The sequence below is a fragment of the Odocoileus virginianus genome, chromosome 2 (genome assembly GCF_023699985.2).
Source record: "Odocoileus virginianus isolate 20LAN1187 ecotype Illinois chromosome 2, Ovbor_1.2, whole genome shotgun sequence".
Lineage (NCBI taxonomy): Eukaryota > Metazoa > Chordata > Mammalia > Artiodactyla > Cervidae > Odocoileus > Odocoileus virginianus.
In genome coordinates, this window is record NC_069675.1 from 94409852 (window position 1) to 94437794 (window position 27943).

Below are 27943 nucleotides of genomic sequence, written 5' to 3' on the forward strand. Positions count from 1 at the left end.
GCTGGTAGGGGCTCGGCTGACGTGTACCTCTTCCTCCAGAACCTGACTCGGGAACAAGCCGACTACTGCGTCTCCCACATGAAGCCCTATGTGGATGGCAAGGGCCGCGAACTCCCCACTGCTTTCGACTACGTCGAGTTCACCCGCTCGCTCTTTGTGAACTGATCCTGCTTCTAGGTTAGCCTGGCCCACGCTGCCTGCCCTGCCGTCGCCTTGCTGCATGTCAACTCCTTTCTGTGCTCTTAAGAGAAATACTGCAGACAGTGTTGCTTTCCAGTGTAACCTTAACTTGCTTAGCTTGGTTTAAGATTTAGTAGAAAACGGTGCTTCAGTAACCGGCTTTAGGTCCAGTCGCCATTGCCACGTTGCTGCGGGGACCCAATTCCTGTCTCACGGCTGGCTGCCCCATTCCGACTACAGAAAAATCTGAGCAGCTGGCCAGTTTCCCTCTTGTTCTCCCTCCCCCAATTTTGTTTTCATGTAAAAGACAAATAAATGACTTGACTTCCCCAAAAGCTTGTCTTGTCTTCATTCAACTTCCGTCAGAAACACACAGCCCAGAGGCAGCCTCCCGCACCTCAGCTGGCCACCTCTGAGGCCAGCTGATCCAGGCGCTCTGTCTCCCGGGCTCCTTGCTCAGTGAACTCACTGCTCAGCTGCCACACCTTTACCGTGCCCTTGGCATCACCCGCAGCCAGGAGTTGAGTTTGCTGGCAGTTGAACTCAAGACAGTAGACAGGGCTTTCATCCTCAGTTTGCTTGACTGAAACTGTGGGCTTCTGGGAGCTTTTCTGGAGATCAAACAGCTGCACGTCACCTTCAAGGAGAGTCGTGGGGTGAGAGAGGCCCAGAGCCACAGCCTCTGAGCCTCTTCGGTTCCCGAAGACAAGGGAAGGCACCCTCGCCCACAGCCTCCCCAGCCCACAGCTGCAGGAACAAGCTGGGCTCATGTCCCTTCAGTGGATCCAAGCCTGGGGTCCGTGCCTTACCTGCCCCAGAAGCAGCCGCAAACACCAGGGGGCGCACCGGGGACCAGCGCACAGCAAACAGGTACTTGTGTGAGAGCTGCAGGGAGGTCAGGGGCTGGGCCTGCAGCATGGAGTACAGGTGGACGTGGCCATCCGTCCCTGCGCTCAGGAAGAGATTCCTAGATGGGACACAAGATAGGCAGGGGGTGAGCGCTGGGGGTCCAGGTGTGGCTGGGGGCTTTCTGCCTGACTCCTCCTGGGCTGTTGTGCTCCCGACAGGCCTCCCTAGACTCCCAAACCTGTGGAGCCCCCGGAAGTAAGGAGCCGATTCCCTGGAGCCAACCGCGGGAGCTCTGGGTACTGGGGCTCACTGGGGAAGCCCCGGGCCCAGGGCAGATGGAAGGCTCTTCAGGCAGCTCCCTTCTCTGTGTGGGTCCCGGTGGGACCCCCCCGCCCTCCCTGTGCCAGAGGCCCTGTGAGCCCTCCCTACCTGTGGAAGGGGGAGCAGCTCACAGAGTAGATGGGGCCGCCGTGGGGGGCGAAGGTGAACTGCGCCGGGGCCCGCAGGGGCACAGAGCTGGGCATGCGCGTGACAGCGGCCTCCGCCGCCGCCAGGGAGCACTTGAGCGGGAAGCCGCCTTCCGTGCCCAGCACGAAAAGGCTGGGGTCGAAGCTGGAGAAAGCCACCGCCGTGGCACCCACCTCGGTCTCCCCCCGGGAAGGCTGCAGAGGAAAACACAGCAGGGCAAAGCTGCGGGTGGGAGCCTGCGCGGTGTCCCCACGGAGCCGGGGGCACGACTCCCACCTGCCCGCCCGCCCCCGAGGCGCACCGGCCCAGGGCTGCCTTGTGGTCCTGTGGCCAGGGTGGCAGCCTCACCCCTTGTACCTTCTTCAGCTTGGTGTTCCTGGGGAGCTGCTGCGCGGCCAGGGCGAAGCCCGCGCTCAGCTGCAGCCGGCCAGCCCCGACCCCCTGCCAGAGCAGCACCTTCCCGTCAGCGGCCACACTCAGCAGCTGGAAGCGGTGGCTGTGCCGGGGCTCGGGGAGCCAGACCACCTGGGGGACCGGGAGAGGAGCCAGGTCACTAGAGGACACCTGCCCCGCCTCCCGGCAAGGCCAGCTATCAGCCTCCACGTGATATTCCCCTTCTCTTCCAGGAGGGGAAAAAAAAAAAGGGAGACTTCTTGAGGAGGCCTGGGAGCCACCTGACCCACCAGCGGGCAGACCCAGAGGGTTCCCAGGTCCCCCCAGATGCCCCCAAGTCCCAGCAGAAAACCAGGACAGCAGGGCCTCCATGGAGGCGGCCAGCAGGGCCAGGCCCAGGGGGGTCCCTCTGAGGGCGAGTGTGACTCAGGGCCCAGGAGCTCCGAGGATGCTGGAGGCAGCTGGCCAACCGCCGACACCCTGGTGATCTTCCAGGGCGGTGGCCAGCGGGCAACCCCTCCCCTGCTCCGCGCTGTGGGACAGGCACCCGGACAGCAAGGCCCGGCTCCGGAGGAGGTACCTCCCGCCCTGCCCAGCAGGCCGCTGCCCTGACCTGGTACACGGGGTCCGTGTGCGTGTCGTCCGTCAGGCCTGTGCGCCAGAGCAGTGGGTCCTCAGGGCGGCTCATGTCCCACACCAGCACCTCACCACTGTACAGTCCACCTGGAGGCCAAGCAGGCATGGGGAGCCGCCCACAGCCAACAGCCCCGCTTTGGGGATGGGCACCCACCCCCTCCTGCCCACCACACTAGGACGTGGGGCCACTTCCTTGGAAAGAGTCCTGGTCCCCAGGCCACCCGCTCTACCCAGTGGTGGCCCCCCAGAAGCGCCCCCACCACCTGGCTGCTCTTCCCTGCCCACACCCACCATTCCTCCAGCTTCACCTGCCTCCTTTCCCGGCGTGCACATCACTATGGTCAGCACCCCGAGACTGCCTGCTTCGTCCAGCCTCATGTCCTGACCAGCCTGTACCTCTGCATGGCCTGTACCACCCCAGACTCAGCTGAGGACCTGCCTCCTCCTCCTCCTATGCCCAGTGCCCCCACCTGAGCCCAGGGCCCCCTGTGGTCCCTGCTTCTGGCCTCGGCCACCCCCTGTGGGATGCGGAACAGAGACGACACAGGGTGACGGGCTCACCTGCCATGTGGGACGGCTGCGTGGGGTGGAAGGCCAGGCACATGACAGCGCTGGGCACCTCCACCACCGCCGACGGCTGCTGGGGGTTCAGGCCTCGCCGGTCCAGATTCCAGGTGCACACGAAGGACTTCAGCGTGCTCCAGTCCCCGTCATCCAGCCTGCAGGGACACACCGGCACTAGCTTGGCCCCGAGGGCCAGGTCCATCCCAACCCACGCCACCCCACCCCACCTTGCTCCTATCGCCTGACCCAGCTCATCCCCCCCGGACACCCCCAACACAGATGAGTCTCTGTCCCCATCACACACAGACACTGTGCTGGGTACCCAAGTGGCAGAGGCTCCTATATGGCACCCCAAGGTCATGACTTTCCCCGGAAAAGGGTCTCCAGGAACCAGGGACGGGGCCACACGTGGCAGGGGCGGGAAGCTGGCCATGTCTGACGCAGCCTTGGAGAGACAAGGCAGGCCCAGGGCTCACAGCCCACTGCTGATAGCTGGGCACTGGGAGAAACTTCCCTGTCTTTTCCTGCCAACCCAAGGCTCAGGCAGCCTTGAAAAGGAAGATTCCCAGAAAGGCCAAGCTCTGGGCCCACCCCTCTCTGCGCAGATAGGGAGATGGGTTCAGATGAGGTCTGAGGGCCTCCCATCCCCCACACCAACCCCTGCTGCCACTCACCGGCCGTAGGCGCAGGCCACCACAGAGCCAGTGGTGTTCCAGGAGACGCCAGTCACGTGGAGACCCTGTCCTTGGGCTGGGGGGTAGCTCAGGGTATGTAGGCAGGTCACCTGCAAGAGACAGACCATCCCCAACTCTGAGTCCCACAGCCACCCAGCAGGGTAGCAAAAAGCAGGCACAGGCGTGGGGCTCCTGATCCCGGTCAGATTCAAGTCCACTGCCCAGCCCGGGGACAGTGTGGAGCCTTCATCCCATCAATCCCCCCAACAGGATGCTTCCAGAAAGGAGAGCCTTGAGAACTGAGACAGACGGCAGGCTCCTGATCAGAGCTGGACCCTGTACTCACGTCCGTTCCACACAAAATCTCCAAAGCCTTGGCTTCTGGAGTGGCACGGGCTGAAGGCTGCCCAACAACGTGAGTATCCTGTATGCCACATAACTGCACAGGCGAAAAATGGTCACAGGAGTACAGTTCATGTCAGGTGTGTTTCAACACACACTTTTTGTAAAGCTCGGGCACCCTGTGGCTCCGCCCACAGCTGCCAGCAGCAGCTACAGAGAAGGCCGGCAGTGCTGGCCCCGGTGAGGGACCGGTACGCTTTCCAGGGGCTCATCTGCACCACAGGCCGAAACGCCTGCGAAAAGTCTCACCCTTCTTGACCTCATAACTCCAAATAGAGAAACCAACCAATGGGAAAAAAATCCAAACTCTGTCAGAAGCTGCACTGTGCACCTCTGGTGAGAATGCAGAATGTGCAGGCACTGTGGAAACCGGCGCAGCAGTTCCGCAGAATGTTGAGTTACCACGTGGACCAGCAATTCCACTCCGAGGGACATACCCAAGAGAACTGGAAATAAACACACCAACACAAGCACTTGTACAGAGTGTTCACAGCATTATTCATGATAGCCAAAAACGTCCAGACTGACGGACAAGTGTGGTACATCCCTACCACGGAGAACAATTCAGCTGTAGAAAGGAATGACGTCCCGAGACGCTACAACACAAGGACCCTGGACAACATTCTGCTAGGTAGACACAGATATATAAACATATGTTATATGAGTCCATCACGTGAGATGTCCAGAAGAGACAAATCTAAAGAAAGAAAGGGGATGAGCAGCTGCCAGGAGTTGTGGGGGAAATGGAGAGTGAGTGCTAGTGGATATGAATTTCTTTTTTGGGGAGGTGACGAAAATATTCTGAATGTTGAGCTTTAAGCCAACTTTTTCACTCTCCTCTTTCACTTTCATCAAGAGGCTTTTTAGTTCCTCTTCACTTTCTGCCATAAGAGTGGTATCATCTGCATATCTGAGGTTACTGACATTTCTCCCGGCAGTCTTAATTCCAGCTTGTGCTTCTTCCAGCCCAGCGTTTCTCATGATGTACTCTGCATATAAGTTAAATAAGCAGGGTGACAATAGACAGCCTTGACGTACTCCTTTTCCTATTTGTAACCAGTTTGTTGTTCCATGTCCAGTTCTAACTGTTGCTTCCTGACCTGCATATAGGTTTCTCAAGAGGCAGGTCAGGTAGTCTGGTGTTCCCATCTCTTTCAGAATTTTCCAGTTTACTGTGATCCACACAGTAACAGCGGAAACAGTATCAGACTTTAATTTTTTGGGCTCCAAAATCACTGCAGATGGTGATTGCAGCCATGAAATTAAAAGATGCTTACTCCTTGGAAGGAAAGTTATGACCAACCGAGACAGCATATTAAAAAGCAGAGACAAAAAAATAAATAAATAAAAAATAAAAAGCAGAGACAAACAAAATAAATAAATAAAAAATAAAAAGCAGAGTCAGTGCTTGCTTCGGCAGCACATATACTAAAATTGGAATGATACAGAGAAGATTAGCATGGCCCCTGTGCGAGGATGACATACAAATTCGTGAAGCACTCCATATTTTTAAGGATTTAAACTTCTTGAAAATAAATAAAAGTGTGGATTTGTAAAAAAATAATAAAAATAAAAAGCAGAGACATTACTTTGCCAACAAAGGTCCACCTAGTCTAGGTTATGGTTTTTACAGTGGTCATGTATGGATGTGAGAGTTGGACTGTGAAGAAAGCTGAGCCCCGAAGAATTGATGCTTTTGAACTGTGGTGTTGGAAAAGACTCTATAGAGAGTCCCTTGGACTGCAAGGAGATCCAACCAGTCCATCCTAAAGGAAATCAGTCCTGGGTGTTCATTGGAAGGACTGATGCTGAAACTGAAACTCCAATCCTTTGACCACCTCATGCGAAGAGTTGACTCGGAAAAGACCCTGATGCTGGGAGGGATTGGGAGCAGGAGAAGGGGACGACAGAGGATGAGATGACTGGATGGCATCACTGACTCAATGAACTTGAGTTTGAGTAAACTCCGGGAGTTGGTGATGGACAGGGAGGCCTGGCGTGCTGCGATTCATGGGGTCGCAAAGGGTTGGACACGACTGAGTGACTGAACTGAACTGAAAATATTCTAAAATGGATTGTGGCAAAGCTTACACACCTCTGTGCTGTGCACTTTGTCACTTAGTCGTGTCAGACTCTTTGCGACCCCATGGACTGTAGCCCTCTAGGCTCCTCTGTCCATAGGGGGTTCTCCAGGCAAGCACACTGGAGTGGGTTGCCATGCCCTCCTCCAGGGGATAGTCCCAACCCAGGGATCGAACCCAGGTCTCCCACATTGCAGGCAGTCTACCATCTAAGCCACCAGGGAAGCCCCTACTGGAAATATATCAAAACCTACTTCACACTTTAAATGATTTATATGGGTGAATTATATGGGATGTAAACTATATCTCAATAAATTTGGGGTTTTTTTTTCCTTTTAATTTTTTGGTTGTGCCACTGGGATCTTAGTTTCCCAACTAGGGGTTGAACCTGTGCCCCCTGCAGTGGAAGCATGGTGTCTTCACCCCTGGACAAGCAGGAAAGTCTTCAACAAATCTGTCATTTTAAAACAAAGCCGAGCGGTGGGGCCAGGAGGCAGAGGGGGCATGAGAAAAACTCTTGGGGTTCTGGTTCCACCAATGTTTCCACTGTGTGAAAATTATGGACCTGAACACTTGTAATCTGTGCCTGTGTTTATGCACGTTTTATGAATTCAATAAAAGTTTATATTAAAAAATACACTATAAGCATTATGTATCATAACAGCATTTATAACTGCAATGATCAGTACACTTTAAAATCTAAAGATGAAAATAAATAAATAAATAAATAAAATAAAATCTAAAGATGAGAAGGCAGAGGGACAGAAAGATGAGATGCTCTGTACCTTCACTGGTGGGTGTCTGCCAAGACCCAAACACAGCACACAGGATGAATTTACCTGTGTGGAAAACATACCTCAATAAACCTGACTCCAAGAGAGTTTATGGTGAAACATCATGTAGCAGTTTAAAAAGGACAAAAGTCTATAATGGAAAGGAATCTGAAAAGAAAAATATATATTTACATACATATTATACATATATATAAAACTGAATGTATATATGAGTGAGTATATATATGTACATGGGCTTCCCTGGTGGCTCACATGGTAAAGAATCTGCCTACAATGCAGGAGACCCTGGGTTTGATCCCTGGAGAAGGGAATGGCTACCCATTCCAGTATTCTTGAGTGAATTCCATGGACAGAGCCTGGCAGGCTACACTCCATGGGGTCACAAAGAGTTGGATATGACTAAGCGACTAACACTTTCACTATACACACACACACACATATAAAACTTGAATCACTTTGCTGTACATCTGAAGCTATATAACATTACCTACACTTCAATTTTTTCTTTTTTTTTGGCCACACCAAATGGCGTGTGGGATCTTAGTTCCCCTACCTGGGATCCAACCCACATCCCCTGCAGTGGAAACACAGAGTCTTAACCAGTGGACCACCAAAGAAATCCCGAACTATACTTCACTTTTTAAAAAATTATAATAGGGAATTCCTTGGTGCTCCGGTGTTTAGGAGTCCACGCTTCCACTGCTGGGGGCCCAGGTTCAACTCCTGGTTGGGGAACTGAGATCTCACAAGCTATACTGCATGGCCAAATAAATAAATAAAATAAAAATGGTAATAAATAAATAAAAATAGAAAGGACACAGGGCAAGTCTACATAGCAACCTGACAACAAAGACCAGGCTTTGCTTCTGAAGAGAAAAGACCCCAAGACTGGTCACAGCACCTCACCGCTATCAGCCACACACGTGGAAACAAGGGCCAGGGCAGGACAAGGTAAAGAGGTCAGAGGTTCCAGGTGGCGCCCCTAGGTGACCTCCTCCCCATCTCTAATTCCGAAGTGTTTGGCCAAGTCATCACTGATTTTCAAATCGTGAAGGCGCAGTGCTTCATTGAGAGCAGCGTCTCAGCCTCTCTGGGGCTACGATGGCCAAGGACAGCAGTGAAATGTCAAGACCAACACCCTGACGGCTGGAGTGGAGATAGAACAGCCTGATGCATCAGCCAGCACAATAATTTCACTGGGGAGAAATCATCACGAAATTCATGCAAAAGAAAAACAACGTGAGAGAGACAGATTCACTTCAGTTCTGCCATACAGCAGCAAAATCTGAAAGGAACTCCTCTGCCCAACCCTCAAAAAGGAAAGCAACTTCAGGGCCGTGGGTGACCACATGCCCACGGTCACCCAGGGGTGCTGCCTAAGCCCCCACCTGCTCACTGCTTCTGGAAGGTATGCTTCTAGAAGCGAAGCTGTGCTGGGATGTCCACCAACGGGGACCCCAGGAAGGCTGCCTGTCTGCTCAGCGGCACGTCACGCGGGTTCTAGGGGGCCTGGGGCCCCTCCTCTACAGGAACGGACCGGGAAAGCTCTGCCGAGTAAGAAAGCTCACAAACACCGAGTACAGTGTTTCCCACCTCCATCTAAGATGCTCTTGATGACAACAAGAGCAGCAGCGTGCTGTGCGTCAGTGTCGCGTGGGAAAGGCCTTTGAACCAGCGTTCCCACTCACATTACATGTTCCGTATTTTTGCAATCACTCTGTTAAAATGAACACGCAGTGCTTTTGTAATCAGAAACAAGTATTTATTTCTCCTGTTTTGCACATTTATTTTTATTTATTTTATTTTTATTTTTAATCAGAGGATAACTACAAAATTGTGACGATTTCTGCCATGTATCAATATGAATCAGGCATAGGCAAACATACGTCCCCCTTCTTTTTTTAAAATTTATTTTTATTTATTTAGCTGCACTAGATCTTAGCTGTGGTATGTGGCATCTAGTTCCCTGATCAGGGATGGAAGCTGGGCCCCCTGCATTGGGAGCACAGAGTCTTAGCCACTGGACCACCAGGGAAGTCCCTGTCCTCTCCCTCTTAAACCTCCCTCCCCATCTCACCCCTCGAGGTTGTCGCAGAGCATCTCTGGGTTCCCACTGGCTATCTATTTCACATATAGCACGTGAATGTTTCAGTGTTACTCTCTCAAATCACCCCACCCTCTCTCTTCCCACCCCATCCTCCCACCCCCGGCTATGTCCCAAAGTCTGTCCTTTATGTCTGCGTCTCCTTTGCTGCCCTGAGAAGAGGATTTAAAGGGGGAGAAAGTAATACACAGGTGGACCAAAAACTAACGCACAGAAAGGTGGAAACACCTTAACAATTAAGAACAAGCCCTTGAGACTTCCCTGGTGGTCCAGCGGCTAAGACTCTGTGCTCCCAATGCAGGGGATCTGGGTTTGATCCCTGGTCAGGGAACTAGATCCCACATGCTGCGACTAAGCCTCAGACACATACAAAAAAAAAAAGAATCCAACAAACAAAAAAACCAACAGTTCACCCTCTTTGAATCCAACTGTAAAAGGGGGCTGCTGAGCCCGGATTTTAACGTTCATGACCTTCTTGTGCTCCACTTAAAAAGATAACGACGACTCCACACTTCCTTGTGGCCTTGGCAACTGCTTCTCAGAGGGATTTTGAGGATTTCTCTCGAACAAATCCACTCTCCCTAACCTATCAATGATTTAGTGGGAACAGGGCAGCTGTATATCCAGAAACAGACAGAAGAGGAAGGCCGGGAGAAAAGGGCTATGACCTCTGAATACAGAGCTACTCATCTCCATTTCTCCAGGAAGAAAACAATGCATAAGAAAAGCCTTAAAAAAAAAAAAAAGAAAGAAAAGCCTTTACTGCTCAGTCAGCGGCCTGTCCACAGGCAACACAGGGTGGAGCAAAAGCCAAGGGCCCACCTTCGTTCAGAGGCTTCTGATCTCAAAGCGGTGACTCCAACTGGACATTGGTGTTTACAGTGACTGCTCGGAGCTCCGCCTCGAGACCAGAAAAGGCTTGGCGACGCAGAAGTCACTGGAGCACAAGAGTGAAACCAGAGAGACTGAGACTCAAACTCCAGCTCCGCCGTCACAGCTGTGTGACTGCGGGCACGTCCCTTAGCCTCCCTGAATCTCATCTATGAGATGGAGATCGTCGGAATTCCCTGGCGGTCCTGCCCTTTCGCTGCCAAGGGCCCGGAGTTAGACTCCTGGTCAGGGAACCAGCGTGGACAAAAAATAGTAAGATGGAGATCAGGAAAGAACTACCTCATCAGGCCATCCAGAGGGACAGATAAGTTGGCACAGAGGGTGCCTGGGGAAACACAGCGGAGTGGTCAAGAAAATAAGACCCAGAGTCAGACTGTCCAAGCTCAAACCCTGCCTCTACCGCTTACTAGCAGTAAATGGAAATAACAAGGCACCACCCTCAAGGGCAGCAGGGAAGGCCCAGTGACCTCTTAGCTTAGTGTCTGGCAAGCTCTTACTTAGAGCTTGGTGAATGCTGTTATGATTGTTATTGGTGTTCCTATTTATCTGATGGGCCGGGGCTTCCCAGGTGGCATTACTGGTGAAGAACCTGCCTGCTAATGCAGGAGATGCTGGTTCGATCTCTGGGTGGGGAAGATCCCCTGGAAGAGGGTATGGCAACCCACCCTAGTACTCTTGCCTGGAGAATCCCATGGACAGAGGAGCTTGGCAAGCTCTAATCTATAGGGTCACAAAGAGTCAGACACAACTGAAGTGACTTAGCATATATGCTGTTATTGGGTGGCACAAAAGAAGGACTTAAGATGAGCTAAAGCCCCAAACCAGGCATCCCAGGCCTGTACCAGCCCATCCCTACCGTCTGCTGCTGCTCGGCCCAGTTCACCTCGAAGCCGTCAAACGCATGGCTCTGCCAATTCTTGTTCAGCTCTCGGGTAACCATGGCCTCCACTTTCCGGAGAAAGGCCGCAAGCCGGGGGCCGTTGTACTGAGGCACAGACGGCAGGCTGACTGGCTCAGGGACCTCGGTCTGCACCTCAGCATCCACATGCTTCCGGGTCTGCACGGACGCTTCAGCAGTGGCAATGCTGGCCGTCTGGCAACTTTTCTGGAGAAGGAGATCGAAACACAGTCACTAGCCAGCTTTCCTCACAGCACCACCTGCCCAGGCACTCACCCACCCACAGCTGTTGTTTATCTTTGGGCAAAAGGACCTCTGTTCACTCTGTCTGCCTGACGTCCGTCCCCTTCCTCTAGTAACTAGCCCATCTTCCTTGGGAGGAACCCAATCGGTGTGGTGTGAGTGGAGATGACCCACAAGGAGTAACCCTGACCAGCCAGAGAAACCCACTCACGCGGTGTCAAAAGGCAGTGGGAAAACGTCAAGATCATGAGTAGAAGACAGTCACTTTCTTATTAAAAATATACCTCCTAGGGACCTCCTGGTGATCCAGTGGCTAAGACTCCGCGTTCCCAAGGCAGGCAGCCCCAGGTTGGATCCCTGTTCAGGGAACTAGATCACACAGGCCTCAAAGAAGAGTTCATATGCCACAAAGACCCAGCACAGCCAAATAAAAAGAAATTAAATATATATACACTTTCTATTAATAGATCTCCTTGACTATTGATTATAAAACATAACAATTATTTAGTAACAGCTCTTCAGGAGGAAACTGTATTAAGTATACATATCAGCTGAGACACACCCCTTTTAATACCTGTTAAAACAGAGGTTGAAGAGATGTGTTCTAAAGTGAGGGAATACAGAAGGACACAGAGAATGGACAGAGGTCCGGGACGCTGTGGCTGAAGGCCGAGCCCCCTCACTCCCCTGGGCAGTGACCACCACCAGCTCATACGGAGCACACAGCCCCTCATTTCACCCTCCAACACACCTGAGCTGCACCCCTGACTCCAGACTGGAAAAGGACCTCAGAGACCACACTAGACAGGTGGCCTCCCCGAGCAGGGTCACAGAACCACCAGGAGGCTGGCTAAGGGACAAACTGCTGCCTCCTCCCCATCCACAGAGCTTCTGGTTCACTGGTCTAGGATGGGGTCTTTGCTAACAAGCCCCCAGGTGATGCCATGGGGCGGGCACTCAGATCCCATCTGTAGGCTTCCTGTGGCCACACCCCAGGGCCCAGAGCCCATCACCTCTGCCCTCCAGGTGCAAACAGCGCTCACGTCGTCCCCCCCCCCAACTTGAATCTGAGGACCTGGGTTTCACCTGGGGTAGCAGAACACCCCTCTTCTCCCTCCCTTGGCCGCAGCCCTCTCCAGCGGGGTACCTTCCAAGGTGTCCCGTGATCAGGACGCATGCATGTCTGCGGGAGCTGCTTGGTGGGAGGCAGCCTGCTCCCCAGCTCCCACTTCCCTCCACCCTGACACCCGTCTCCAGTTCTTTGTCCCCTGTTTAGCTGGGCAGAGGGACAGACATCACATCAGGGAAGGAGACGCAGCCTCCTCCCTTTCTGGAGGACACGAACAACCTTTACCAATGAGGGCTCCTACACGACCGAGATTCCTGTCACCCACGAGAGGCTCTCCTCACGTAGCCGCTTACCAGGCACCTGCACCCACAGGACAGGGAAGGGGCCCGGATCCCCATTCTCCCCCGTTTGGGCTTCTTAAGCACCAGGTGAGTGTTAACAGAGCCCAAAGGAAGGGGGCTGGCCCCACAGGAGGGCCGCTGGGGAGGACAGGGTGAGACAGGGCTCCTCGTCAGGGGCTGAGAAACGCCGCCAGTGTGAACACAGCTCCCAGAAGTCCCCCTTCCCGGCCCTCCCTTCCATGTCCTTCCCTCTCTGAGTCCCGTACACACACCTGATGACACCTGGGCATGATGGGAGCTGAGATGGTTCCTGACCTAGTTCAGCAGCTCTTTATCAGCACACCAACAAAACGGGATACGCTGTGAGACATCCTGATGTTAACGAACAGAAACTACCATGGGAATATCTTGGATACAATGTTGACGGGAACTCCCTGGTGGTCTAATGGTTAAGAATCCACCACTCAGAGCACGGAACACCGCCGGTTCAATCCCTGGCTGGGGAAGATTCCACCTGCCTCGGGCAATTAAGCCCACCACAACTACTGAACTCACGCACAGCCATGACTGAAGCCCACGAGCCTGGAACCCACGCTCCACAACAGAAGCCACTGCAATGAGAAGGCCGTGCTTCACAAACGAGAGTGGCCCCTGCTCACCTCTACCAGAGAAAGCCCGCGAGCAGCAACCAAGACCCAGCACAGCCAAAATTTAATAAATAAATAAAACTGATGGGAATTTCCTGGTGGTCCAGTGGTTAGGACTTGGTGCTATCGCTGCTGGGGCCCGGGTTCCATTCCTGGTCAGGGGACTAAGGTCCTGCAAGCCTCGGAGCACAGCCAAAAAAGAAAACAAAAAAAGTTGAGTGGATTTTGTGATGCAACATGGACATTTACATTGTCTCCTGTCTCACTCATATGAGACCTCCAAGAGTGTGAGGTTAACTGAACCCAGAACCAATATCAAAGTACTTCAGGGTATGATCTCCTGTTCATTTGACCTTGCCTCGAATATATCAGGGTGGTAGGGGTTTAGTCGCTAAGTTGTGTCCAACTCTTGGGACCCCATACCAGGATCCTCTGTCCATGGGATTCTCCAAGCCAGAATACTGAAGTGGGTTGCCATTTCCGCCTGGATCCAGGGAATCTTCCCAACCCAGGAACTGAACCCAGGTCTCCTGCACTGCAGGCAGATTCTTTACCAACTGAGCTATGAGGGAAGGCCGTATAGCAGGGTAGCAAACAGTTACTCAAAGGATGACCTGGAGCTGAGAGTTAACCAATGAACACAAATGATCAACATTTTCACCGAAGCTGGGAGGCTGTTATGCCACAACACCTTTCACTTATAATTACTGCCAGCTACTCTGGTGGTGTCTTCACATGTGTCTTGAAAAAAAAAAAAAAACTTTAGTATCAAAACTATTAGCAAACTCCAAAAGGTTGAGAACCAAAAATCTAATGCCTGAAAACTTGTGAGAGGCCAAACCTCAGGTTAAAAACAAACCCCTCCAGCAGGGGGTGTCATCTGCTACAGAACCCACAAAGGCGAGGAAGCAGCCCCAGGTGCAGGAAGAGGGAGGAGCGGACAGGTGGGCAAGTTTAACTCAAAGCAGGAGGGGAGAAATTCAGCAGAATTAGGCTGTGGATGACAGGACACAAGGATTCCATTCAGTATTTCCCGGAGGCCTCTGGGAGATGCAAAAGTACACAAGACCCACTCCCTGCCCTCTGGGAGCCCATAGTCCAGAGACAGACCTGAATGCCCAAAGTGAATGCATCTGCTGATAGAAAGTTCCAGAACTAGACAGCAGTGATGGCTGCATGTTCTGAAGGTATTTAACACCACTGAACTGTACACTTTAATATGGTAAAATGTGTATGTATCTTACAAGAAAAGGGTACTTGTCTGTATCTTACCACAAGAATGCACCCTATATTCTTTTTTTTTTTTTTTCCCACCCTGCGGCATCTGGGATCTTGGTTCCACACATTGAACCTGTGCCCCCTGCACTGGAACAACAGAGTCTTAATCACTGGACCACCAGGGAAGTCCCCCGCTCTACATTCTGACAGGATTCAAACAGGCTTCAGAAAGGTAACGCTGCTGGAAAGGAGGGTGGATTAAATAAATGGTCCTCAAGTTTTGCCACTCATGTTATGACAATAACCTGAGGAGCTTTTATAAATCCAGATTCCCAGGTCATACCACATACCAATTAAACCAGAGTTACTGGAAGTAGGGACCAGATATTCATATTTTTCAAGAGTCTCCAGGGCATTCCAGTGTTGGCCAAGTTCAAAAAAAGCAGAGACCAGGATTGAAGCAATTAGGAGCCCTTCATCTCAAACACTTAGACATGAGCACCCCCCAAACCTGAACAGAACTGGGGGTCAGTCTCAAACTGTTTTCTTATTAGCAACCTCATTTAATTCCACATGTAAGTATTCTAACAAGACCCACTTTGCAGATCACTTGACTGGCCCAAGGCCAAGTCCCCAAAGTGTCCCCATGAACTGAAAGCCTGGTCTGAACCCAAAGTCAAGGACCCTGTGAATAAATCGAGATAAAGCAAGAAAAGTTAAATCAAGCCAAAGATCACTAATACTTCAACAACAACAACAAAAAATCCATCACTGGAACATAAAATTGCACTCCAATATTGCATCACTACATGGGCCAAGCAAAAAACAATGTTTGGCTTTTCCAGAAGAACTTACCAAAAAAATTAAGAAGCTGCATATAAAATTAAGCTAAGGGCCTCTGTAACAATCTAGAAGGGTGGGATGGGGAGGGAGATGGGAGGGAGGGGACATGGGTGTACCTATGGCTGATTTTTAAAAGATATTTGACAGCAAATATTCTGTAAGCAATTAATTTTGTAAAGCAATTAACCTTCAATTAAAACATAAACTAAAAAAAAAAACATAAACTTAAAAACTTAGCTAAAACACTCATCGCAGGGTTCTGATAAGAGAAAAATTGGAAACAGTTCAACAGAAAGGACTGGTTAAATAAAATGAAGTTATAAAAAAATTTTTTTAAAGGATGTTCAGGGCATAGTGAGTGAAAAAGTAGGTCTACAAAATATTATGCACAGTGCGATTTCATTAAAAAAAAAAAAAGTGGAGGAAAATAGACAAAAGAGAAAGGGAGCAGGTATAAACCAAATTGCTGGAAAATGAGACTATGGGGCAGTTTTTATTTCCAATTATTCCTTATCCAGATTTTTTCCTAAATTTTGGATACAAGGACTTCCCTGGTGGTCCTTCCCTCCGAGCTCCCAGTGCAGGGTGCTCAGGTTCAATCCCTGGTAAGGGAACTAGATTCCACATGCCACAGCCAGAGTTCACATGTCATAACTAAACAACATCTGGTGTGCCACAGCTAACACCCAGCACATCCAAATATTTAAAATAAATAAGTTAAACAAGTAAATTTTGACAAAGAAACTTTTATAAAGAGAAACAAGTTAATCTGGAAAATTAACTCTTTCTTTGAACCCCTTCAACAGTCTTAGAATCTTTTTTTTTTGGCCATGCCAGGCAGGTTGCAGAATCTTAGTTCCCTGACCAGGGATCAAGTCCACATCCTCTGCAGTAGAAAGGCAGAGTCTTAACCACTGGACCACCAGGGAACTCCCAACACTCTTATGACTTAATTAAGAATCCCCTTCAATAAAACGAGCTTCCCTGATAGATCAGTTGGTAAAGAATCCGCTAGCAATGCAGGAGACCCCTGTTCAATTCCTTGGTCAGGAAGATCCCCTGGAGAAGGGATAGGCTACCCACTTCAGTATTCTTGGGCTTTCCTTGTGGCTCAGCTGGTAAAGAATCCACCCGCAATGTGGGAGACCTGGGTTCAACCCCTGGGTTGGGAAGATCCCCTGAAGAAGGGAAAGGGTAGCCACCCCAGTATTCTGGCCTAGAAAATGCCATGGACTGTATAGTCAATGGGGTCACAAAGAGTAGGACACGACTGAGTGACTTTCACACACATACTTAAATAAAACAGCATAGACTGACACATAACACTGTTCAATAAAACAGCAGAGACTGATTTAAGTGAACCACCTAAGATGAAAGCTTTTACACCTCAAGTATTAGAATCAGTTCTTGGAGCCCTACTGGTTCAAATCATAGGTACAAGAAAATATGCCTCAATCTCACTCTTTTTACCTTCAATAAAGATGAACAGAAACAACTAAAATATCCACTGCCTTTGCTTTTTTTTTTTTTTTTGCCGTACCACACAGGATGTGGAACTTCCCTGATCAGGGATCAAACCCATGCCCCCTGCATTGGAAGCAAGGAGTCATAACCACTGGGGCACTGGGGAAGTCCTGCCTTTGCTTTTTACCTAGAATCTTTTCTATCCAGTATGATGAAGTGGGATCTGGCTTGAGATCTGCAGACTGCTAGTCTGAGGCAAGAAACTTGTCCTCAAGTTCAGTTCAGTCATTCAGTCGGTCCGACTCTTCGTGACCTCATGGACTGCAGCATGCCAGGCTTCCCTGTCCATCATCAACTCCCTGCTGCTGCTGCTGCTAAGTCGCTTCAATTGTGTCCGACTCTGTGCGACCCCATAGATGGCAGCCCACCAGGTTCCCCCATCCCTGGGATTCTCCAGGCAAGAGCACTGGAGTGGGTTGCCATTTCCTTCTCCAATTCATGAAAATGAAAAGTGAAAGTGAAGTTGCTCAGTCATGTCCGACTCTTCGCGACCTCATGGACTGCAGCCTACCAGGCTCCTCCGTCCATGGGATTTTCCAGGCAAGAATACTGGAGTGGGATGCCATTGCCTTCTCCGCACCAACTCCCTAAGCTTACTCAAACTCATATCCATTGAGTCGGTAATGCCATCCAACCATTTCATCCTGAAGAGTTAATCAAGAGTTACTACTTTAAGGATTCCCTGGTGTTCCAGTGTTTTTAAGACTCCAAGCTTCTACTGTAAGGGGCTCAGGTTGTGATCCCACATGCTGTGTGGTATGGCCAAAAATAAAATTTTAAAAATTTAAAGAGGAGAGAGGGTAAGACTTCATGGAAATCTCACCGGTACTGGTGTTGGTGAGGAAATCGTCTTCTGCAGGACCTCTCATCTGTGTAGAAAGCAAAGCCTCAATTTCCTCTGTGGGAAACATGCAGCCCCCTTCCAATGCTCATTTTCACTGAGGGAAAGCTAACATCCTTAAAATGACCTGCAAGCCCTATACTTGCTCTGCCTCTCCTTATCCTCTCTGACCTCACCTGTGACCATCCTTGCCTTCTCATTCCTCTCCAGCCCCACCTGCCTCCTCACACACACCAGCTTTGCTTCAACCGCAGGACCTTTGCACTTGCACTCCCTGGGCTGTTCTACCTCAAATAACCCTGACTAACTCTTACTGCGGAGAAGGCAATGGCAACCCACTCCAGTACTCTTGCCTGGAAAATCCCATGGGCAGAGGAGCCTGGTAGGCTGCAGTCCATGGGGTCGTGAAGAGTCGGACACGACTGAGAGACTTCACTTTCACGCACTGGAGAAGGAAATGGCAGCCCACTCCAGTGTTCTTGCCTGGAGAATCCCAGGGACGGAGGAGCCTGGTGGGCTGCCGTCTATGGGGTCACACAGAGTCGGACACAACTGAAGTGACTTAGCAGCAGCAACTCTCACTGCTCCAAGTCTTTGCTGGAACACCACCCTCTCAATAAGGGTGCAACCACCCTGCAAACGACCCTTTCACTCCTCAACCCAATCTTTCTAATCCCTCACCCTTTTTCTTTCATCTATGGCACTATTCACCTCTAACACACTGTATATTTACTTCTTACCTGCACTGTTTACTTTCTGTCCCCTGCAGACAAGCACCCCATATAAGCTCCAGGAGGGAGCTCACCCACTGATGACTGAGGAATCCCCAGGGACACAGCAGTGCTCAAAGTCCACACACACACAGACCCCTCAGGAGCCCTGGCACCCAGAAGCCCTGCCCTCTGTTTCAGACAACCTCGTTTGTGTCTTTGGATTAAACGACGTACTAGAAAACGTGTGTATCTCGACCTTAAGATGCAGTTTGGTCTTTTTTTTTTTAAGTAAAAGTTAGTTTGAAATGCCTAAAAACTGCAGGTCAAACAAAATCCTTCAAAACCTGGAGTCTTTAGAGCCTTTAAAAACCCTTTTGGTTGCTACTCAAAGACTAGGGAAATTGAGACGTGAGAAACTAACGTTAGTTTCTGTGGGTTAAAATATAAAAATAACCTGGCCCAGCTGCCGCGCGACGACCCTGGCCCTCCCGTCCGCGTCACCCCGAGGCGCGCCCGCGCCCTCACCGTCTCCCCGAGGATGCCCTGGACGACCCTCCACTGCGAGGGCACGGACGCCACGCCCAGGGTCTCGTCCTGAAGCGGCCCAGGCCGCTCGGGGCCCTCGGTGCTCGCAGTCCCGTTTGTCGCCAGCGCCTCACCTCCCGCGCTTCCCTCCAGGCCGAGCAGCCCGGGTTGCGCGCTGGTTGCCATGGAGACGGCTCCGCCGGCCCCACCCCCCTACCTCCCCACCTCCCCGCCTCCCCGCCTCGCGCCGACGCAGTCCGCCGTGACCTTCGCCCCCGCGCCTCCAGAGCGGAGGGCTGGGGCAGTGAGGCTACCGGCGCCATTTTTGAATTTGTCAGAGCGCACACTCCAACACCCGAAAAGAGGTAAATTATTCTTTTCCCATGATGCGACAACCATTTCCAGTTTTTGGATTCTCCAACCGCAGAGGGAGCACGCTTGGGGCTTTCGCGGCTACTCTGGGAGGGGAGGGAAGTACGGAAGCGAGGCACCCGTGCCAAGTTCAAAGATGGCGCCGAGCGGCCCGGCGCAGAAGGAAGGGCGGGAGGCTGCGGCCGCGACGGGCTTTAGAGTTGTGGGGCCTGGGGCTGCCGAGCTGGCGGAGTAGCGGAGCGCTCCAGAAGAGGCCCAGTTGGCGGCTACCTCGAAGCCAAGTGCTCGCTCTCTGAGCCTCGGTTTCTGCCTCAATAGAACGGAGATTTTAAATATCCATATATGGATCCAGAGTGTGGTTGAGTAGTTGGAAGGCCCAAATGAAGTAGAATGTAGAAAAAATGCTTGTTAAACCGAAGTTAAAGACTCGAACAACTACCAGTTATTGAGTGTCTACCGTATATGTTGATCTTGATAAATCCTTAAAATAACTTTATGAGAAATCAAATGTTATTTGTCGCTTGAGGGTGCTGATTGTCAAAAATAATAATTTACCCAGCTCACCCATAAAGGCCACATCACATTTGTCCAAGACCCCACAGACTCTTGCTTGCCCCAAGACCCGGTTCTGAGCTTCTTGGCAAGAATCCTCTGACCAGGTCCTCTGGGCTGCTTTCTTCCTACCCCTGAACTCTCAGAGTGATGGAAACCCGCCCAATCAGAGGCTCCTCTGCACTGCCTCACGACTGAGTCCTCTAACCCTAATTAGGACTCAGTTCAAGTCAAGGCCGTGAGGCCCGATTAGGTTAGTGACACTGGAAAGACAGAATGCGATAGAAATTTCTTCCTGGAAGGAAAGAATCAGACAAAATTCTCCTTGTAAGGCCCTGTTAACACTAGAAAGTTTGCAAGCATCACCAAGGATGCAAAACTCACGTTCAAAAAGAAACTCAAGGCTGTGATGGTCAGGAGGCTTGGATATGAAGACTAAACACTGCTATGTCCTGTTTTCAGACTTGGCTCCTCTCTGCACCTTGGTTTCCCAGCTATAAAAATAGATATAATAAGGTTGATGCTAGTAGAATCTGCTTTATCGTAGTAAGGAAGGAGACTATTTCAAGAAGAGGAGGGTGGAGGGTGGGACTTCCCTGCTGGTCCAGTGGCTAAGACTCTGTGCTCCCATTACAGGGAACCAGGGTTTGATCCCTGATCAGGGAACTAGGTCCCACATGCCACAACTATAAGATCCCACATGCCACAACTAAGACCTGGTGCAGTCAGATAAATAAATAAAATATTTTTAAGAAGAAAAGAAAGGTGGCCCAAGGTATTAAACACCCCAAACAACTTCAGTAGAGTAGTGGGAACAAAAACCAGCCTGCAGAGGGTTTAGGAATGAAGAAAGTAGAGAAGGTAATGGACATTATTGGGAAGTTCAACATAGGATGTAGGTGTGAGAGTAAATTAGTAAAACCTAATTGGAGGGTAATTTGACCTTTAGGTGTGCCTCCTCTTTAATCTAGAAATCCTACTTCTGGTAATTTTTCTTGAATTAACAATTACAGATTCACACAAATGTTGAGAGCCAAGGATATTCAGCAATTACTCATTCACAGTAGAATAATAGCAAGATCCTGCAGCCAGCCTAAATTTCCAAGCAAAGTCATGGCACACAACAGGTATTCACTAAATATTGAGAAAGAATGGACAGTGAGCCTTTGGTTAAGTGTGCTAGGCAGAATATAGGCTCAGGTGGCCATCAAGAGTGTTACTGCTCTTTAAATGTGGCAAAATGTTTGCAGCATAATAAGGTTCTTATAAAATGCAATTTATATACATTGTTTCCAGGTGGTGGTAGTGGTAAAGAACAGCCAGCCAATATATTAGACATAAAAGAAACAGGTTTGATCCCTGGGTTAGGAAGATCCCCTGGAGAAGGAAATGGCAACCTGCTCCAGTATTCTTGCCTGGAGAATCCCATGGACAGAGGAGTGTGACGGGCTACAGTTCATAGGGTCACAGAGAAAAGTGACTTAGCACACATCCTGTTTTTATAACAATATGTTTCTAACAAAACCCAGAGCTATAGATTCAAATATTGATAACAACAACAACAACAAAAAACAAATATTGATAACAGTTGCCTCTGGGTAATTAAAGTTTTTCTCTCTTAGAAGGGTTAAAGTTTTATGTGGTTTATTTGTGAAAAGAAAAGAGAATGAATGAACAAACGCTTAGCTGTGCTTGTGAGAGTATTATATCTTGAATGAGCAAGATAGTTTCAAACCATTTACCTCAGACTGGGACTTGAATCCACGTGCTGAAACTCAAACTGAGCCCACATCCCACAGTCTTCCAACTGAGATCACAGACCTGGTTTCAAGACCTAATGAAACTCAGGTTCTTGATGTCTCATCTCAAAAAGAATTCAGTGAGAGAAAAAGTGATAGGTAAGAAGTGGATTTATTCAGAAACACACTGTGCAGACAGTATGGGCCACTGCAGAGGGTAAATACAGAGGCCCCAAAATGTGCGTGGTTAGTTTTTATGGTCTAATGTCATAGGCTAATGAGTGGAAGGAATATTCCAACTATTGGGGGGGAGGGGTGGAGATTTCCAGGAATTGAGCCACCACCCACTCTTTGGTCTTTTGACGGTGCCTTGAAACTGTCATGGCACCTCTGGGTGTGTCATTTAGCTTGCTGACTGAGGATCAAGGTCTGCCATCTTGGACCCATTTGATTCTAATCGGTTTATGTTTTGTCCTGGGGTGATGTCATTCTTTCAAAAGTTGTGCCCTGCCCTCTTCCCTCCTGTTTCAAGTTGGGGGAACATTTCCAAGATGAGAGAGTCTTGAGCAGGCTTATGTGCTAGACAGGAGGGTACGCAAATGAAGAGCAGGACTCACTGGAGGAGGAAGGGAGAAGAAGGAACTGTGGGACGGCAGGGATACTTGCACTGTTTCTCTGCCCCCTTTCCCCATCCTAAAGCCACAGGCTCTCTGGCCACACTCCCTGTTACCCTGACAGCCATTCAAACTCCTCCACTGACCTCTGCCTCCCTGTCCCTTCCCTTCACCTGGAGCACTCCTCCCTGCTCCCCTATTTACCTCAAGACCAGATCCCAAGCCCATTGTTGACTCTCTGGGGACTGAGCTCCTCTACTCTGGAGCACTCCTCAAACTGTAATTTGGTAACAAGGTAGTAATGCATGTCTTTGCTCCAGTAGGTCAGCTCCCCCATCATGGGGACCATAGCTGTCCCCAGAGCCCAGCACAGTGCCTGGCACACACAGTAAAAACTAATTGAATGAATGTCTAACCATCAGTAAGAACCGTTTCCAGCCTTATACATAGGACAGAGCCTCCCGCTCTTTTTTTTTTTTTTTTTCCTGATAGTACCATGCAGCTTTGGCGATCTTTGTTCCTCAAACAGGGATCAGCAGTGGAAACATGGTGTCCTACCCACTGGACTGCCAGGGAATTCCTGAACACAATGTGTGCTAAGTAGCTTCAGTCGAGTCTGACTTTTTGAGACCCTATGGACTGTAGCCCGCCAGGCTCCTCTGCCCATGGGATTCTCCAGGCAAGAATACTAGAGTGGGTTGCCATGCCCTCCTCCATGGGATCTTCGCCACCCATGGATCAAACCCCACGTCTCTTGTGTCTCCTGCATTGGCAGGCAGATTCTTTACCACTAACTCCACCTGGGAAGCCTGAGGCCAGAGACCCTCCTAAATCTCCACCAGACCTCACTCTGCCTGCCAGGTTGTTTCTAGGAAGCCTCCTGCTTCCTACCTCTACTTCTCAGTGTAAAAAAAAAAAAAGTTCAGTAACTGTGTGTCCAGAAAGTGAAGTTGCTCAGTTGTGTCCAACTCTTTGCGACCCTGTGGACTGTAGCCTACCACGCTCCTCCAACCATAGGATTTTCCAGGCAAGAGTACTGGAGTGAGTTGCCATTTCCTTCTCCAGAGGATCTTCCCAACCCAGGGATCAAACCCCAGGTCTCATTGTAGGCAGACGCTTTACTGTCTGAGCCACGAGGGAAGTCCTTGTCTGTTCAGAGAATGTTTAAGTACATTCAGGGAGGCAAAAACTCAAAAAAGAAGCCATCCCCACTTTAAAACCTTGGTGGCAATTATTTTAGAAACTTTCAGTTCTTTTTAGTAAAACAACTCAAATTTTGAGTGTCTATACCATGCTCCAAGGATGAAACAACTAATTATATAATCATAACACCTCCTGGAGTATGGTGTTCTCAACGTGCACTGCAAGCACTTTGCATAAATTCTCACAACACCCTTATAGACCAGGTATTGTTACAATCCACATTTCACAGATATGGGGAAGAATGAAGGCTCAGAGACCTTTGTGACTTACCCACAGTCATGCATAGCTGGTGAAGTGAAGGTTGGGTTCTAAAACCCAGAACTGCCTGATCCTTTCTTTAGGCAGGCCTATGCTTCTTCCTTTAAACCACTCCATGCCTCAGTTTTCTTATTTATGAAATTGAGATGCTAGGCCTATCCCATTGGGTTGAAATAGGACTGGATGAGTTAACACTTGGAAAGCAAGCACACCAAGCAGTGCCTAGTATGTTATCAGTATTTATCAGCACTCTTTAATTATTAGCATTATTATTACCACCAAGCCATAAGGGCTCAAAGAGACCACACAGAGGAAGACTGGTCCGTAAAGGATGGGAAAGATCAGTCCTGTGTTACAGTGTAGGTTCTCCGTGCACACACACACACAACTGGTCATCTACGTAAGTGCCATCTTTCACCAAGTTGACACCAATCATGTGCCAGGCACCATGCTGGTTTCTGAGGACTGCGATGGTTTCTGCCCCTACAGGCTTACAGCAGGAGAGCGACGGTCATGTGATAAAGGCCTGCTCCCACTCTGGGTGATGGCCAGGGATGTGTGGCAGCAGAGGGCCTCTGCAGTGTGGGGCCAGAAGGAACCTTGGGAGGAGAGGGCTTCTCGGCCAAGGTCTGAAGGAAAAGCAGTCAGTGTGGCCGTGACAACGTGAAGGTGAAAACAGGAGTAGAAAGAGGGAGGTGGGGTGGAGAAAGAAAGAGGGAGGCAGTCTTCCAAGCAGAAGGAAGAGCTCTGTGCAGAAGTCTCCAGGGCGATGGAGAACCTGGTGCCTTGATGCTGCAGGTGGACAGGGACCAGGTCATGAAGATGCTAAAGGGACATGAGGTTTGGACTTTATCACTAGATCACTAGGAAACCAGTGATGGATTTTTAGCAAGGGAGTGACTTAATTTGATTTCTATATTTTAATAAGAGGCTTGGCTGCAGAATGGATTGTGAACAACCAGATTCCCTTAGACCAGGACAGCCCTACTACTTCTTTATCTCTAAGCTGGGCTCTGGGATTTCCCAGGTCATTCTTTTGTGCTCTGAAATTTAAGAGTCACTTATTCAAGAAGAATTCCAGAACTATTTAAAGTAAAAGTGGTATCAGTGAAAGAAGAACAGCTTGGAAGAGGAAAATCCCATGCAGTTCTGGGCAGTAGGCATTACCTCAAAGTCACATGGCAGGCTTCCCAGCTCAGTTCTGGGAGGCCTTTACCAGGTAAGAGCTTCATTACTTCCTCCACTCATTCATTCATTCATTCATCAAATGATTATCCTACACCCTCTGAGAGTCAGACACTGTGCTCCAGAGTAGCCAACACCACCAGTGCCAGCTCTCTTGGAATTGACACTCTGAGCTTTGACACAGAAGTGATTACAGGGCGGAAAGCACTTGGAAGAGGCTAAGGGGTCACCCACTGGGGTGATGGAGAGTGGGGTGGGAAGGAAGTGGTGATAAAAGGCCCAAACCCAGGCCTCTCACATGGAAGAGCACAAATAGCCAGTTTATTCAACAAATCATAATTGAATGACTACCATAAGCCAAGGACCAGAAGGAAAACAAAACAATGGAGGGAAACAGAGAAGGATAAGGGTGCATCCCTTGGACTGCAAGGAGATCAAACCAGTCCATCCTAAAGGAAATCAGTCTTGAATATTCATTAAGGACTGATGCTGAAGCTGAAGCTCCAATCCTTTGGCCACCTGATGCGAAGAACTGACACACTGGAAAAGACCCTGATGCTGAGAAAGATCGAAGGTGGGAGGAGAAGGGGACAACAGAAGATGAAATGGCTTGATAACATCACCAACTCGATGGACAGGAGTTTGAGCAAGCTCCGGGAGTTGGTGATGGACAGGGAAGCCTGGCATGTTGTAGTCCATGGGGTTGCAAAGAGTCAGACACCACTGAGCTACTGAACTGAACTGAATTTTACTCAAAGCAGACAGGGAAGACCTTTAGGAGGAGGTGACATTTGAGAAGTCAATTCAATACCCCCAGGCTGCCCTTCCTTCTGCCCCTTGGCCTTTGCTTCCTCCCAGCATAGGCTCCATCCCACCCCCACCAGGAAAGGCCCTGGCTCAAAGGTGGACTAAGACAAAGGAGCCTTAACAAACTCTTTAAAACAGCTTTGTCCAGCTGGAGTTGGAGAGCTGGAAGGAAGGGAAGGACAATAGGGTAAAACTCCCGCCCCTTCCCCAGCAGGGGGCCCAGGAGGATAAATCCTCCTCCTGGTACTCACAAGCATTGCTATAGGTTCAGCCCCATCCTGGAGCAGCCATCCGTCCACTCAGGATCAAACAAGGCGTTGCTTTCTCCTTGGACCTGCTGTGTGGGAGCCCCCACACTAGCCCAGTTAATGACGATTATCAGAATGTCATGGAGGAGAGTTTGGCATCTGGCATTAGGGTTTAAAACCTTGGCTTATTCTACAGTTGCTGTGTGACTTTGTGTGCTTCCTGCCCTTCTCTGAAGCTCAGTTTCCTTTCTCTCAGCTCTGCAAATGTTTTTGTCTCTTAGCTCTGCAAAGCGCTGGCTCTTTTTTTTTTAATTTGGCCAAACTGCATGGCTTGCAGGATCTTAGTTCCCCAACCAGAGATTGAACTCCACACCCAGTCCTAACCACTGGACTGCCAAGGAATTCTTTTTATTTTTTAAATCTGAGATTGAAGATTTTTCTTCTTAGACCAATCTTCCCTGAAGACTTGATTGAAAAAGTCTTTCCTTGTTATTGTCCGTTGCAATCTTGTTTGACTGCTTTCTTGGCAGCATTCATAATTTGGTATTACACATTCACTGTTTGTTTCCTCCTTTGCAATGTGTGTCTCCCTACTCTATTACACGCTGAGACCATTGTCTCCTTGGCCTCCAGTTTACCTGTGCCAGGCCAGTGCTCACCCATGGTAGGTAGGTCATCAGTGTATGTGCCCACCTTGCATACACATAAGGGGCTTCCCTGATAGCTCAGTTGATAAAAAAATCTGCCTGCAATGCGAGAGACCCTGGTTCAATTCCTGGGATGGGAAGATCCGCTGGAGAAGGGATAGGCTACCCACCTAAGTATTAGGCTTCCTTAGTGGCTCAACTGGTAAAGAATCCGCCTGCAATGTGGGAGACCTGGGTTCAATCCCTGGGTTTGGGAAGATCCCCTGGAGAAGGGAAAGGCTACCCACTCTAGTATTCTGGTCTGGAGAATTCCATGGACTGTATAGTCCACGGGGTTGCAAAGAGTCGGACACGGTTGAGTGACTTTCATTTCACTTCACTGCATACACATAACGTGGGATGATTACAATACTGGCCACAACTGGTTATCGTGAGGCTTCAGGGCATCTGGCACCTCCAAGAGCTTAATAAAAGGTAGCTGTAATTAAAGTACCTGGTTCTGAGCATGCTTTTTGTGTTTTGGGGCTGGTGTGACCCTACAGAGGGAGACTGGAAGTAAAGCAAGTGGATAGTCACCATTCCAAATGTTACAGTCTGCATCATACAGATTACAAACAAACAGCTGCGGTTCAGAAATAGAGTGATTTGTCGTGCAGCTGAGTATATAGATTTGTTTTGTTTTTAGAAAGCAAACCAGAACTCAATACATGAAGTGCCCTTCAATCAGTTACCTTGTCAGGTTATCAGGTATGTATTTATTCTGGGGCTAGAGTTTAATTCTGTGTGATAACAGTTTCTTCTGGAACAATCTTTTTAGTTTGTTGGCCCTCAAAAACAAAAATATCCTCTGTCCCTTGAAGACGGATTTGATTTTGAGAGTCCAGAGTTATTCAGAGACAAAAATAAATGATTAAATTAGGATTTAAAAGGTTGATCTTTTTTTGATATATAAAATGGGTTGTGAACACGACTTTTGTTCCAGTTCATTTAAAAGAATAAACCCATGAGAATGCCCTCAAAATTTCCAAAAATTGAAGCAAAATGAAAGAAGCCAGTTTTACCACATATTAAGATATAAAGTAAAGTCAGACATATTTATTTTTATGAAATGCCCAGAAAAGGCAAATTTATAGAGACACAAAGTGGTTGCCTGGGGCTGGGGGCGAGAATGGCATGAGGTTTCTTTTTGGGGTGATGGAAATGTTCTAAAATCAGATTGTGGTAATATTTACACAGCTTTGTGAATTTACCAACAATCATTGAATCATATGCTTACAATGAGGGAAGTATATGGCATATAAATTACACCTAAATGAAACTATTAAAAAAAGAGAGAGAAAATAAAATAATAACAGAATATGGAATTGATACTGGGATAATCACAGCATGCATACTTGCTAAGTCACTTCAGTCATGTCCG

The 27943-nt window shown here is 49.3% G+C and overlaps 3 protein-coding genes and 1 non-coding gene across 16 annotated transcripts in view; 3 read left to right on the forward strand and 1 right to left on the reverse strand.

Moving 5' to 3' along the window:
- Positions 1-515, forward strand: part of SPTAN1 (spectrin alpha, non-erythrocytic 1) — a 60588-nt gene extending 60073 nt beyond the window's left edge. For all 10 annotated transcript variants that reach the window (XM_070453976.1, XM_070454002.1, XM_020874885.2 and 7 more), the window contains one exon: positions 40-515. In XM_070453976.1, the coding sequence (XP_070310077.1) occupies positions 40-165 (126 nt within the window). In that variant the 3' untranslated portion in view covers positions 166-515. The remainder of the gene's footprint in view (positions 1-39) is intronic.
- DYNC2I2 (dynein 2 intermediate chain 2) lies at positions 506-26070 on the reverse strand. Of its 2 annotated transcripts, none has more exons than XM_070454181.1 (9): positions 25880-26070; positions 10893-11141; positions 3765-3874; positions 3088-3245; positions 2504-2613; positions 1855-2022; positions 1459-1691; positions 990-1147; positions 506-817 (listed from the first exon to the last, which is right to left on the reverse strand). In XM_070454181.1, the coding sequence occupies exons 1-9, from the start codon at positions 25883-25885 to the stop codon at positions 579-581; spliced, it is 1431 nt and encodes a 476-aa protein (XP_070310282.1). In that variant the 5' UTR covers positions 25886-26070; the 3' UTR covers positions 506-578. The 2 variants fall into 2 exon arrangements, with proteins under 2 accessions (XP_070310282.1, XP_020730550.2); XM_020874891.2 differs by lacking the exon at positions 25880-26070 and adding an exon at positions 18899-19101.
- LOC139031564 (U6 spliceosomal RNA) lies at positions 5571-5677 on the forward strand. Its single transcript, XR_011484055.1, has one exon. It is a non-coding gene; the product is annotated as a U6 spliceosomal RNA (small nuclear RNA).
- SET (SET nuclear proto-oncogene) overlaps positions 19191-27943 on the forward strand; it is a 28691-nt gene continuing 19938 nt past the window's right edge. The window contains exons 1-2 of one of the 3 annotated variants that reach the window (XM_020874842.2): positions 19191-19263; positions 27209-27270. In XM_020874842.2, coding sequence (XP_020730501.1) covers positions 27231-27270 — 40 coding nt within the window. In that variant the 5' untranslated portion in view covers positions 19191-19263; positions 27209-27230. Of the gene's footprint in view, positions 19264-27208; positions 27271-27943 lie in introns of those variants that run through there. The other 2 variants (XM_070454258.1, XM_020874843.2) reach the window with 2 other exon arrangements.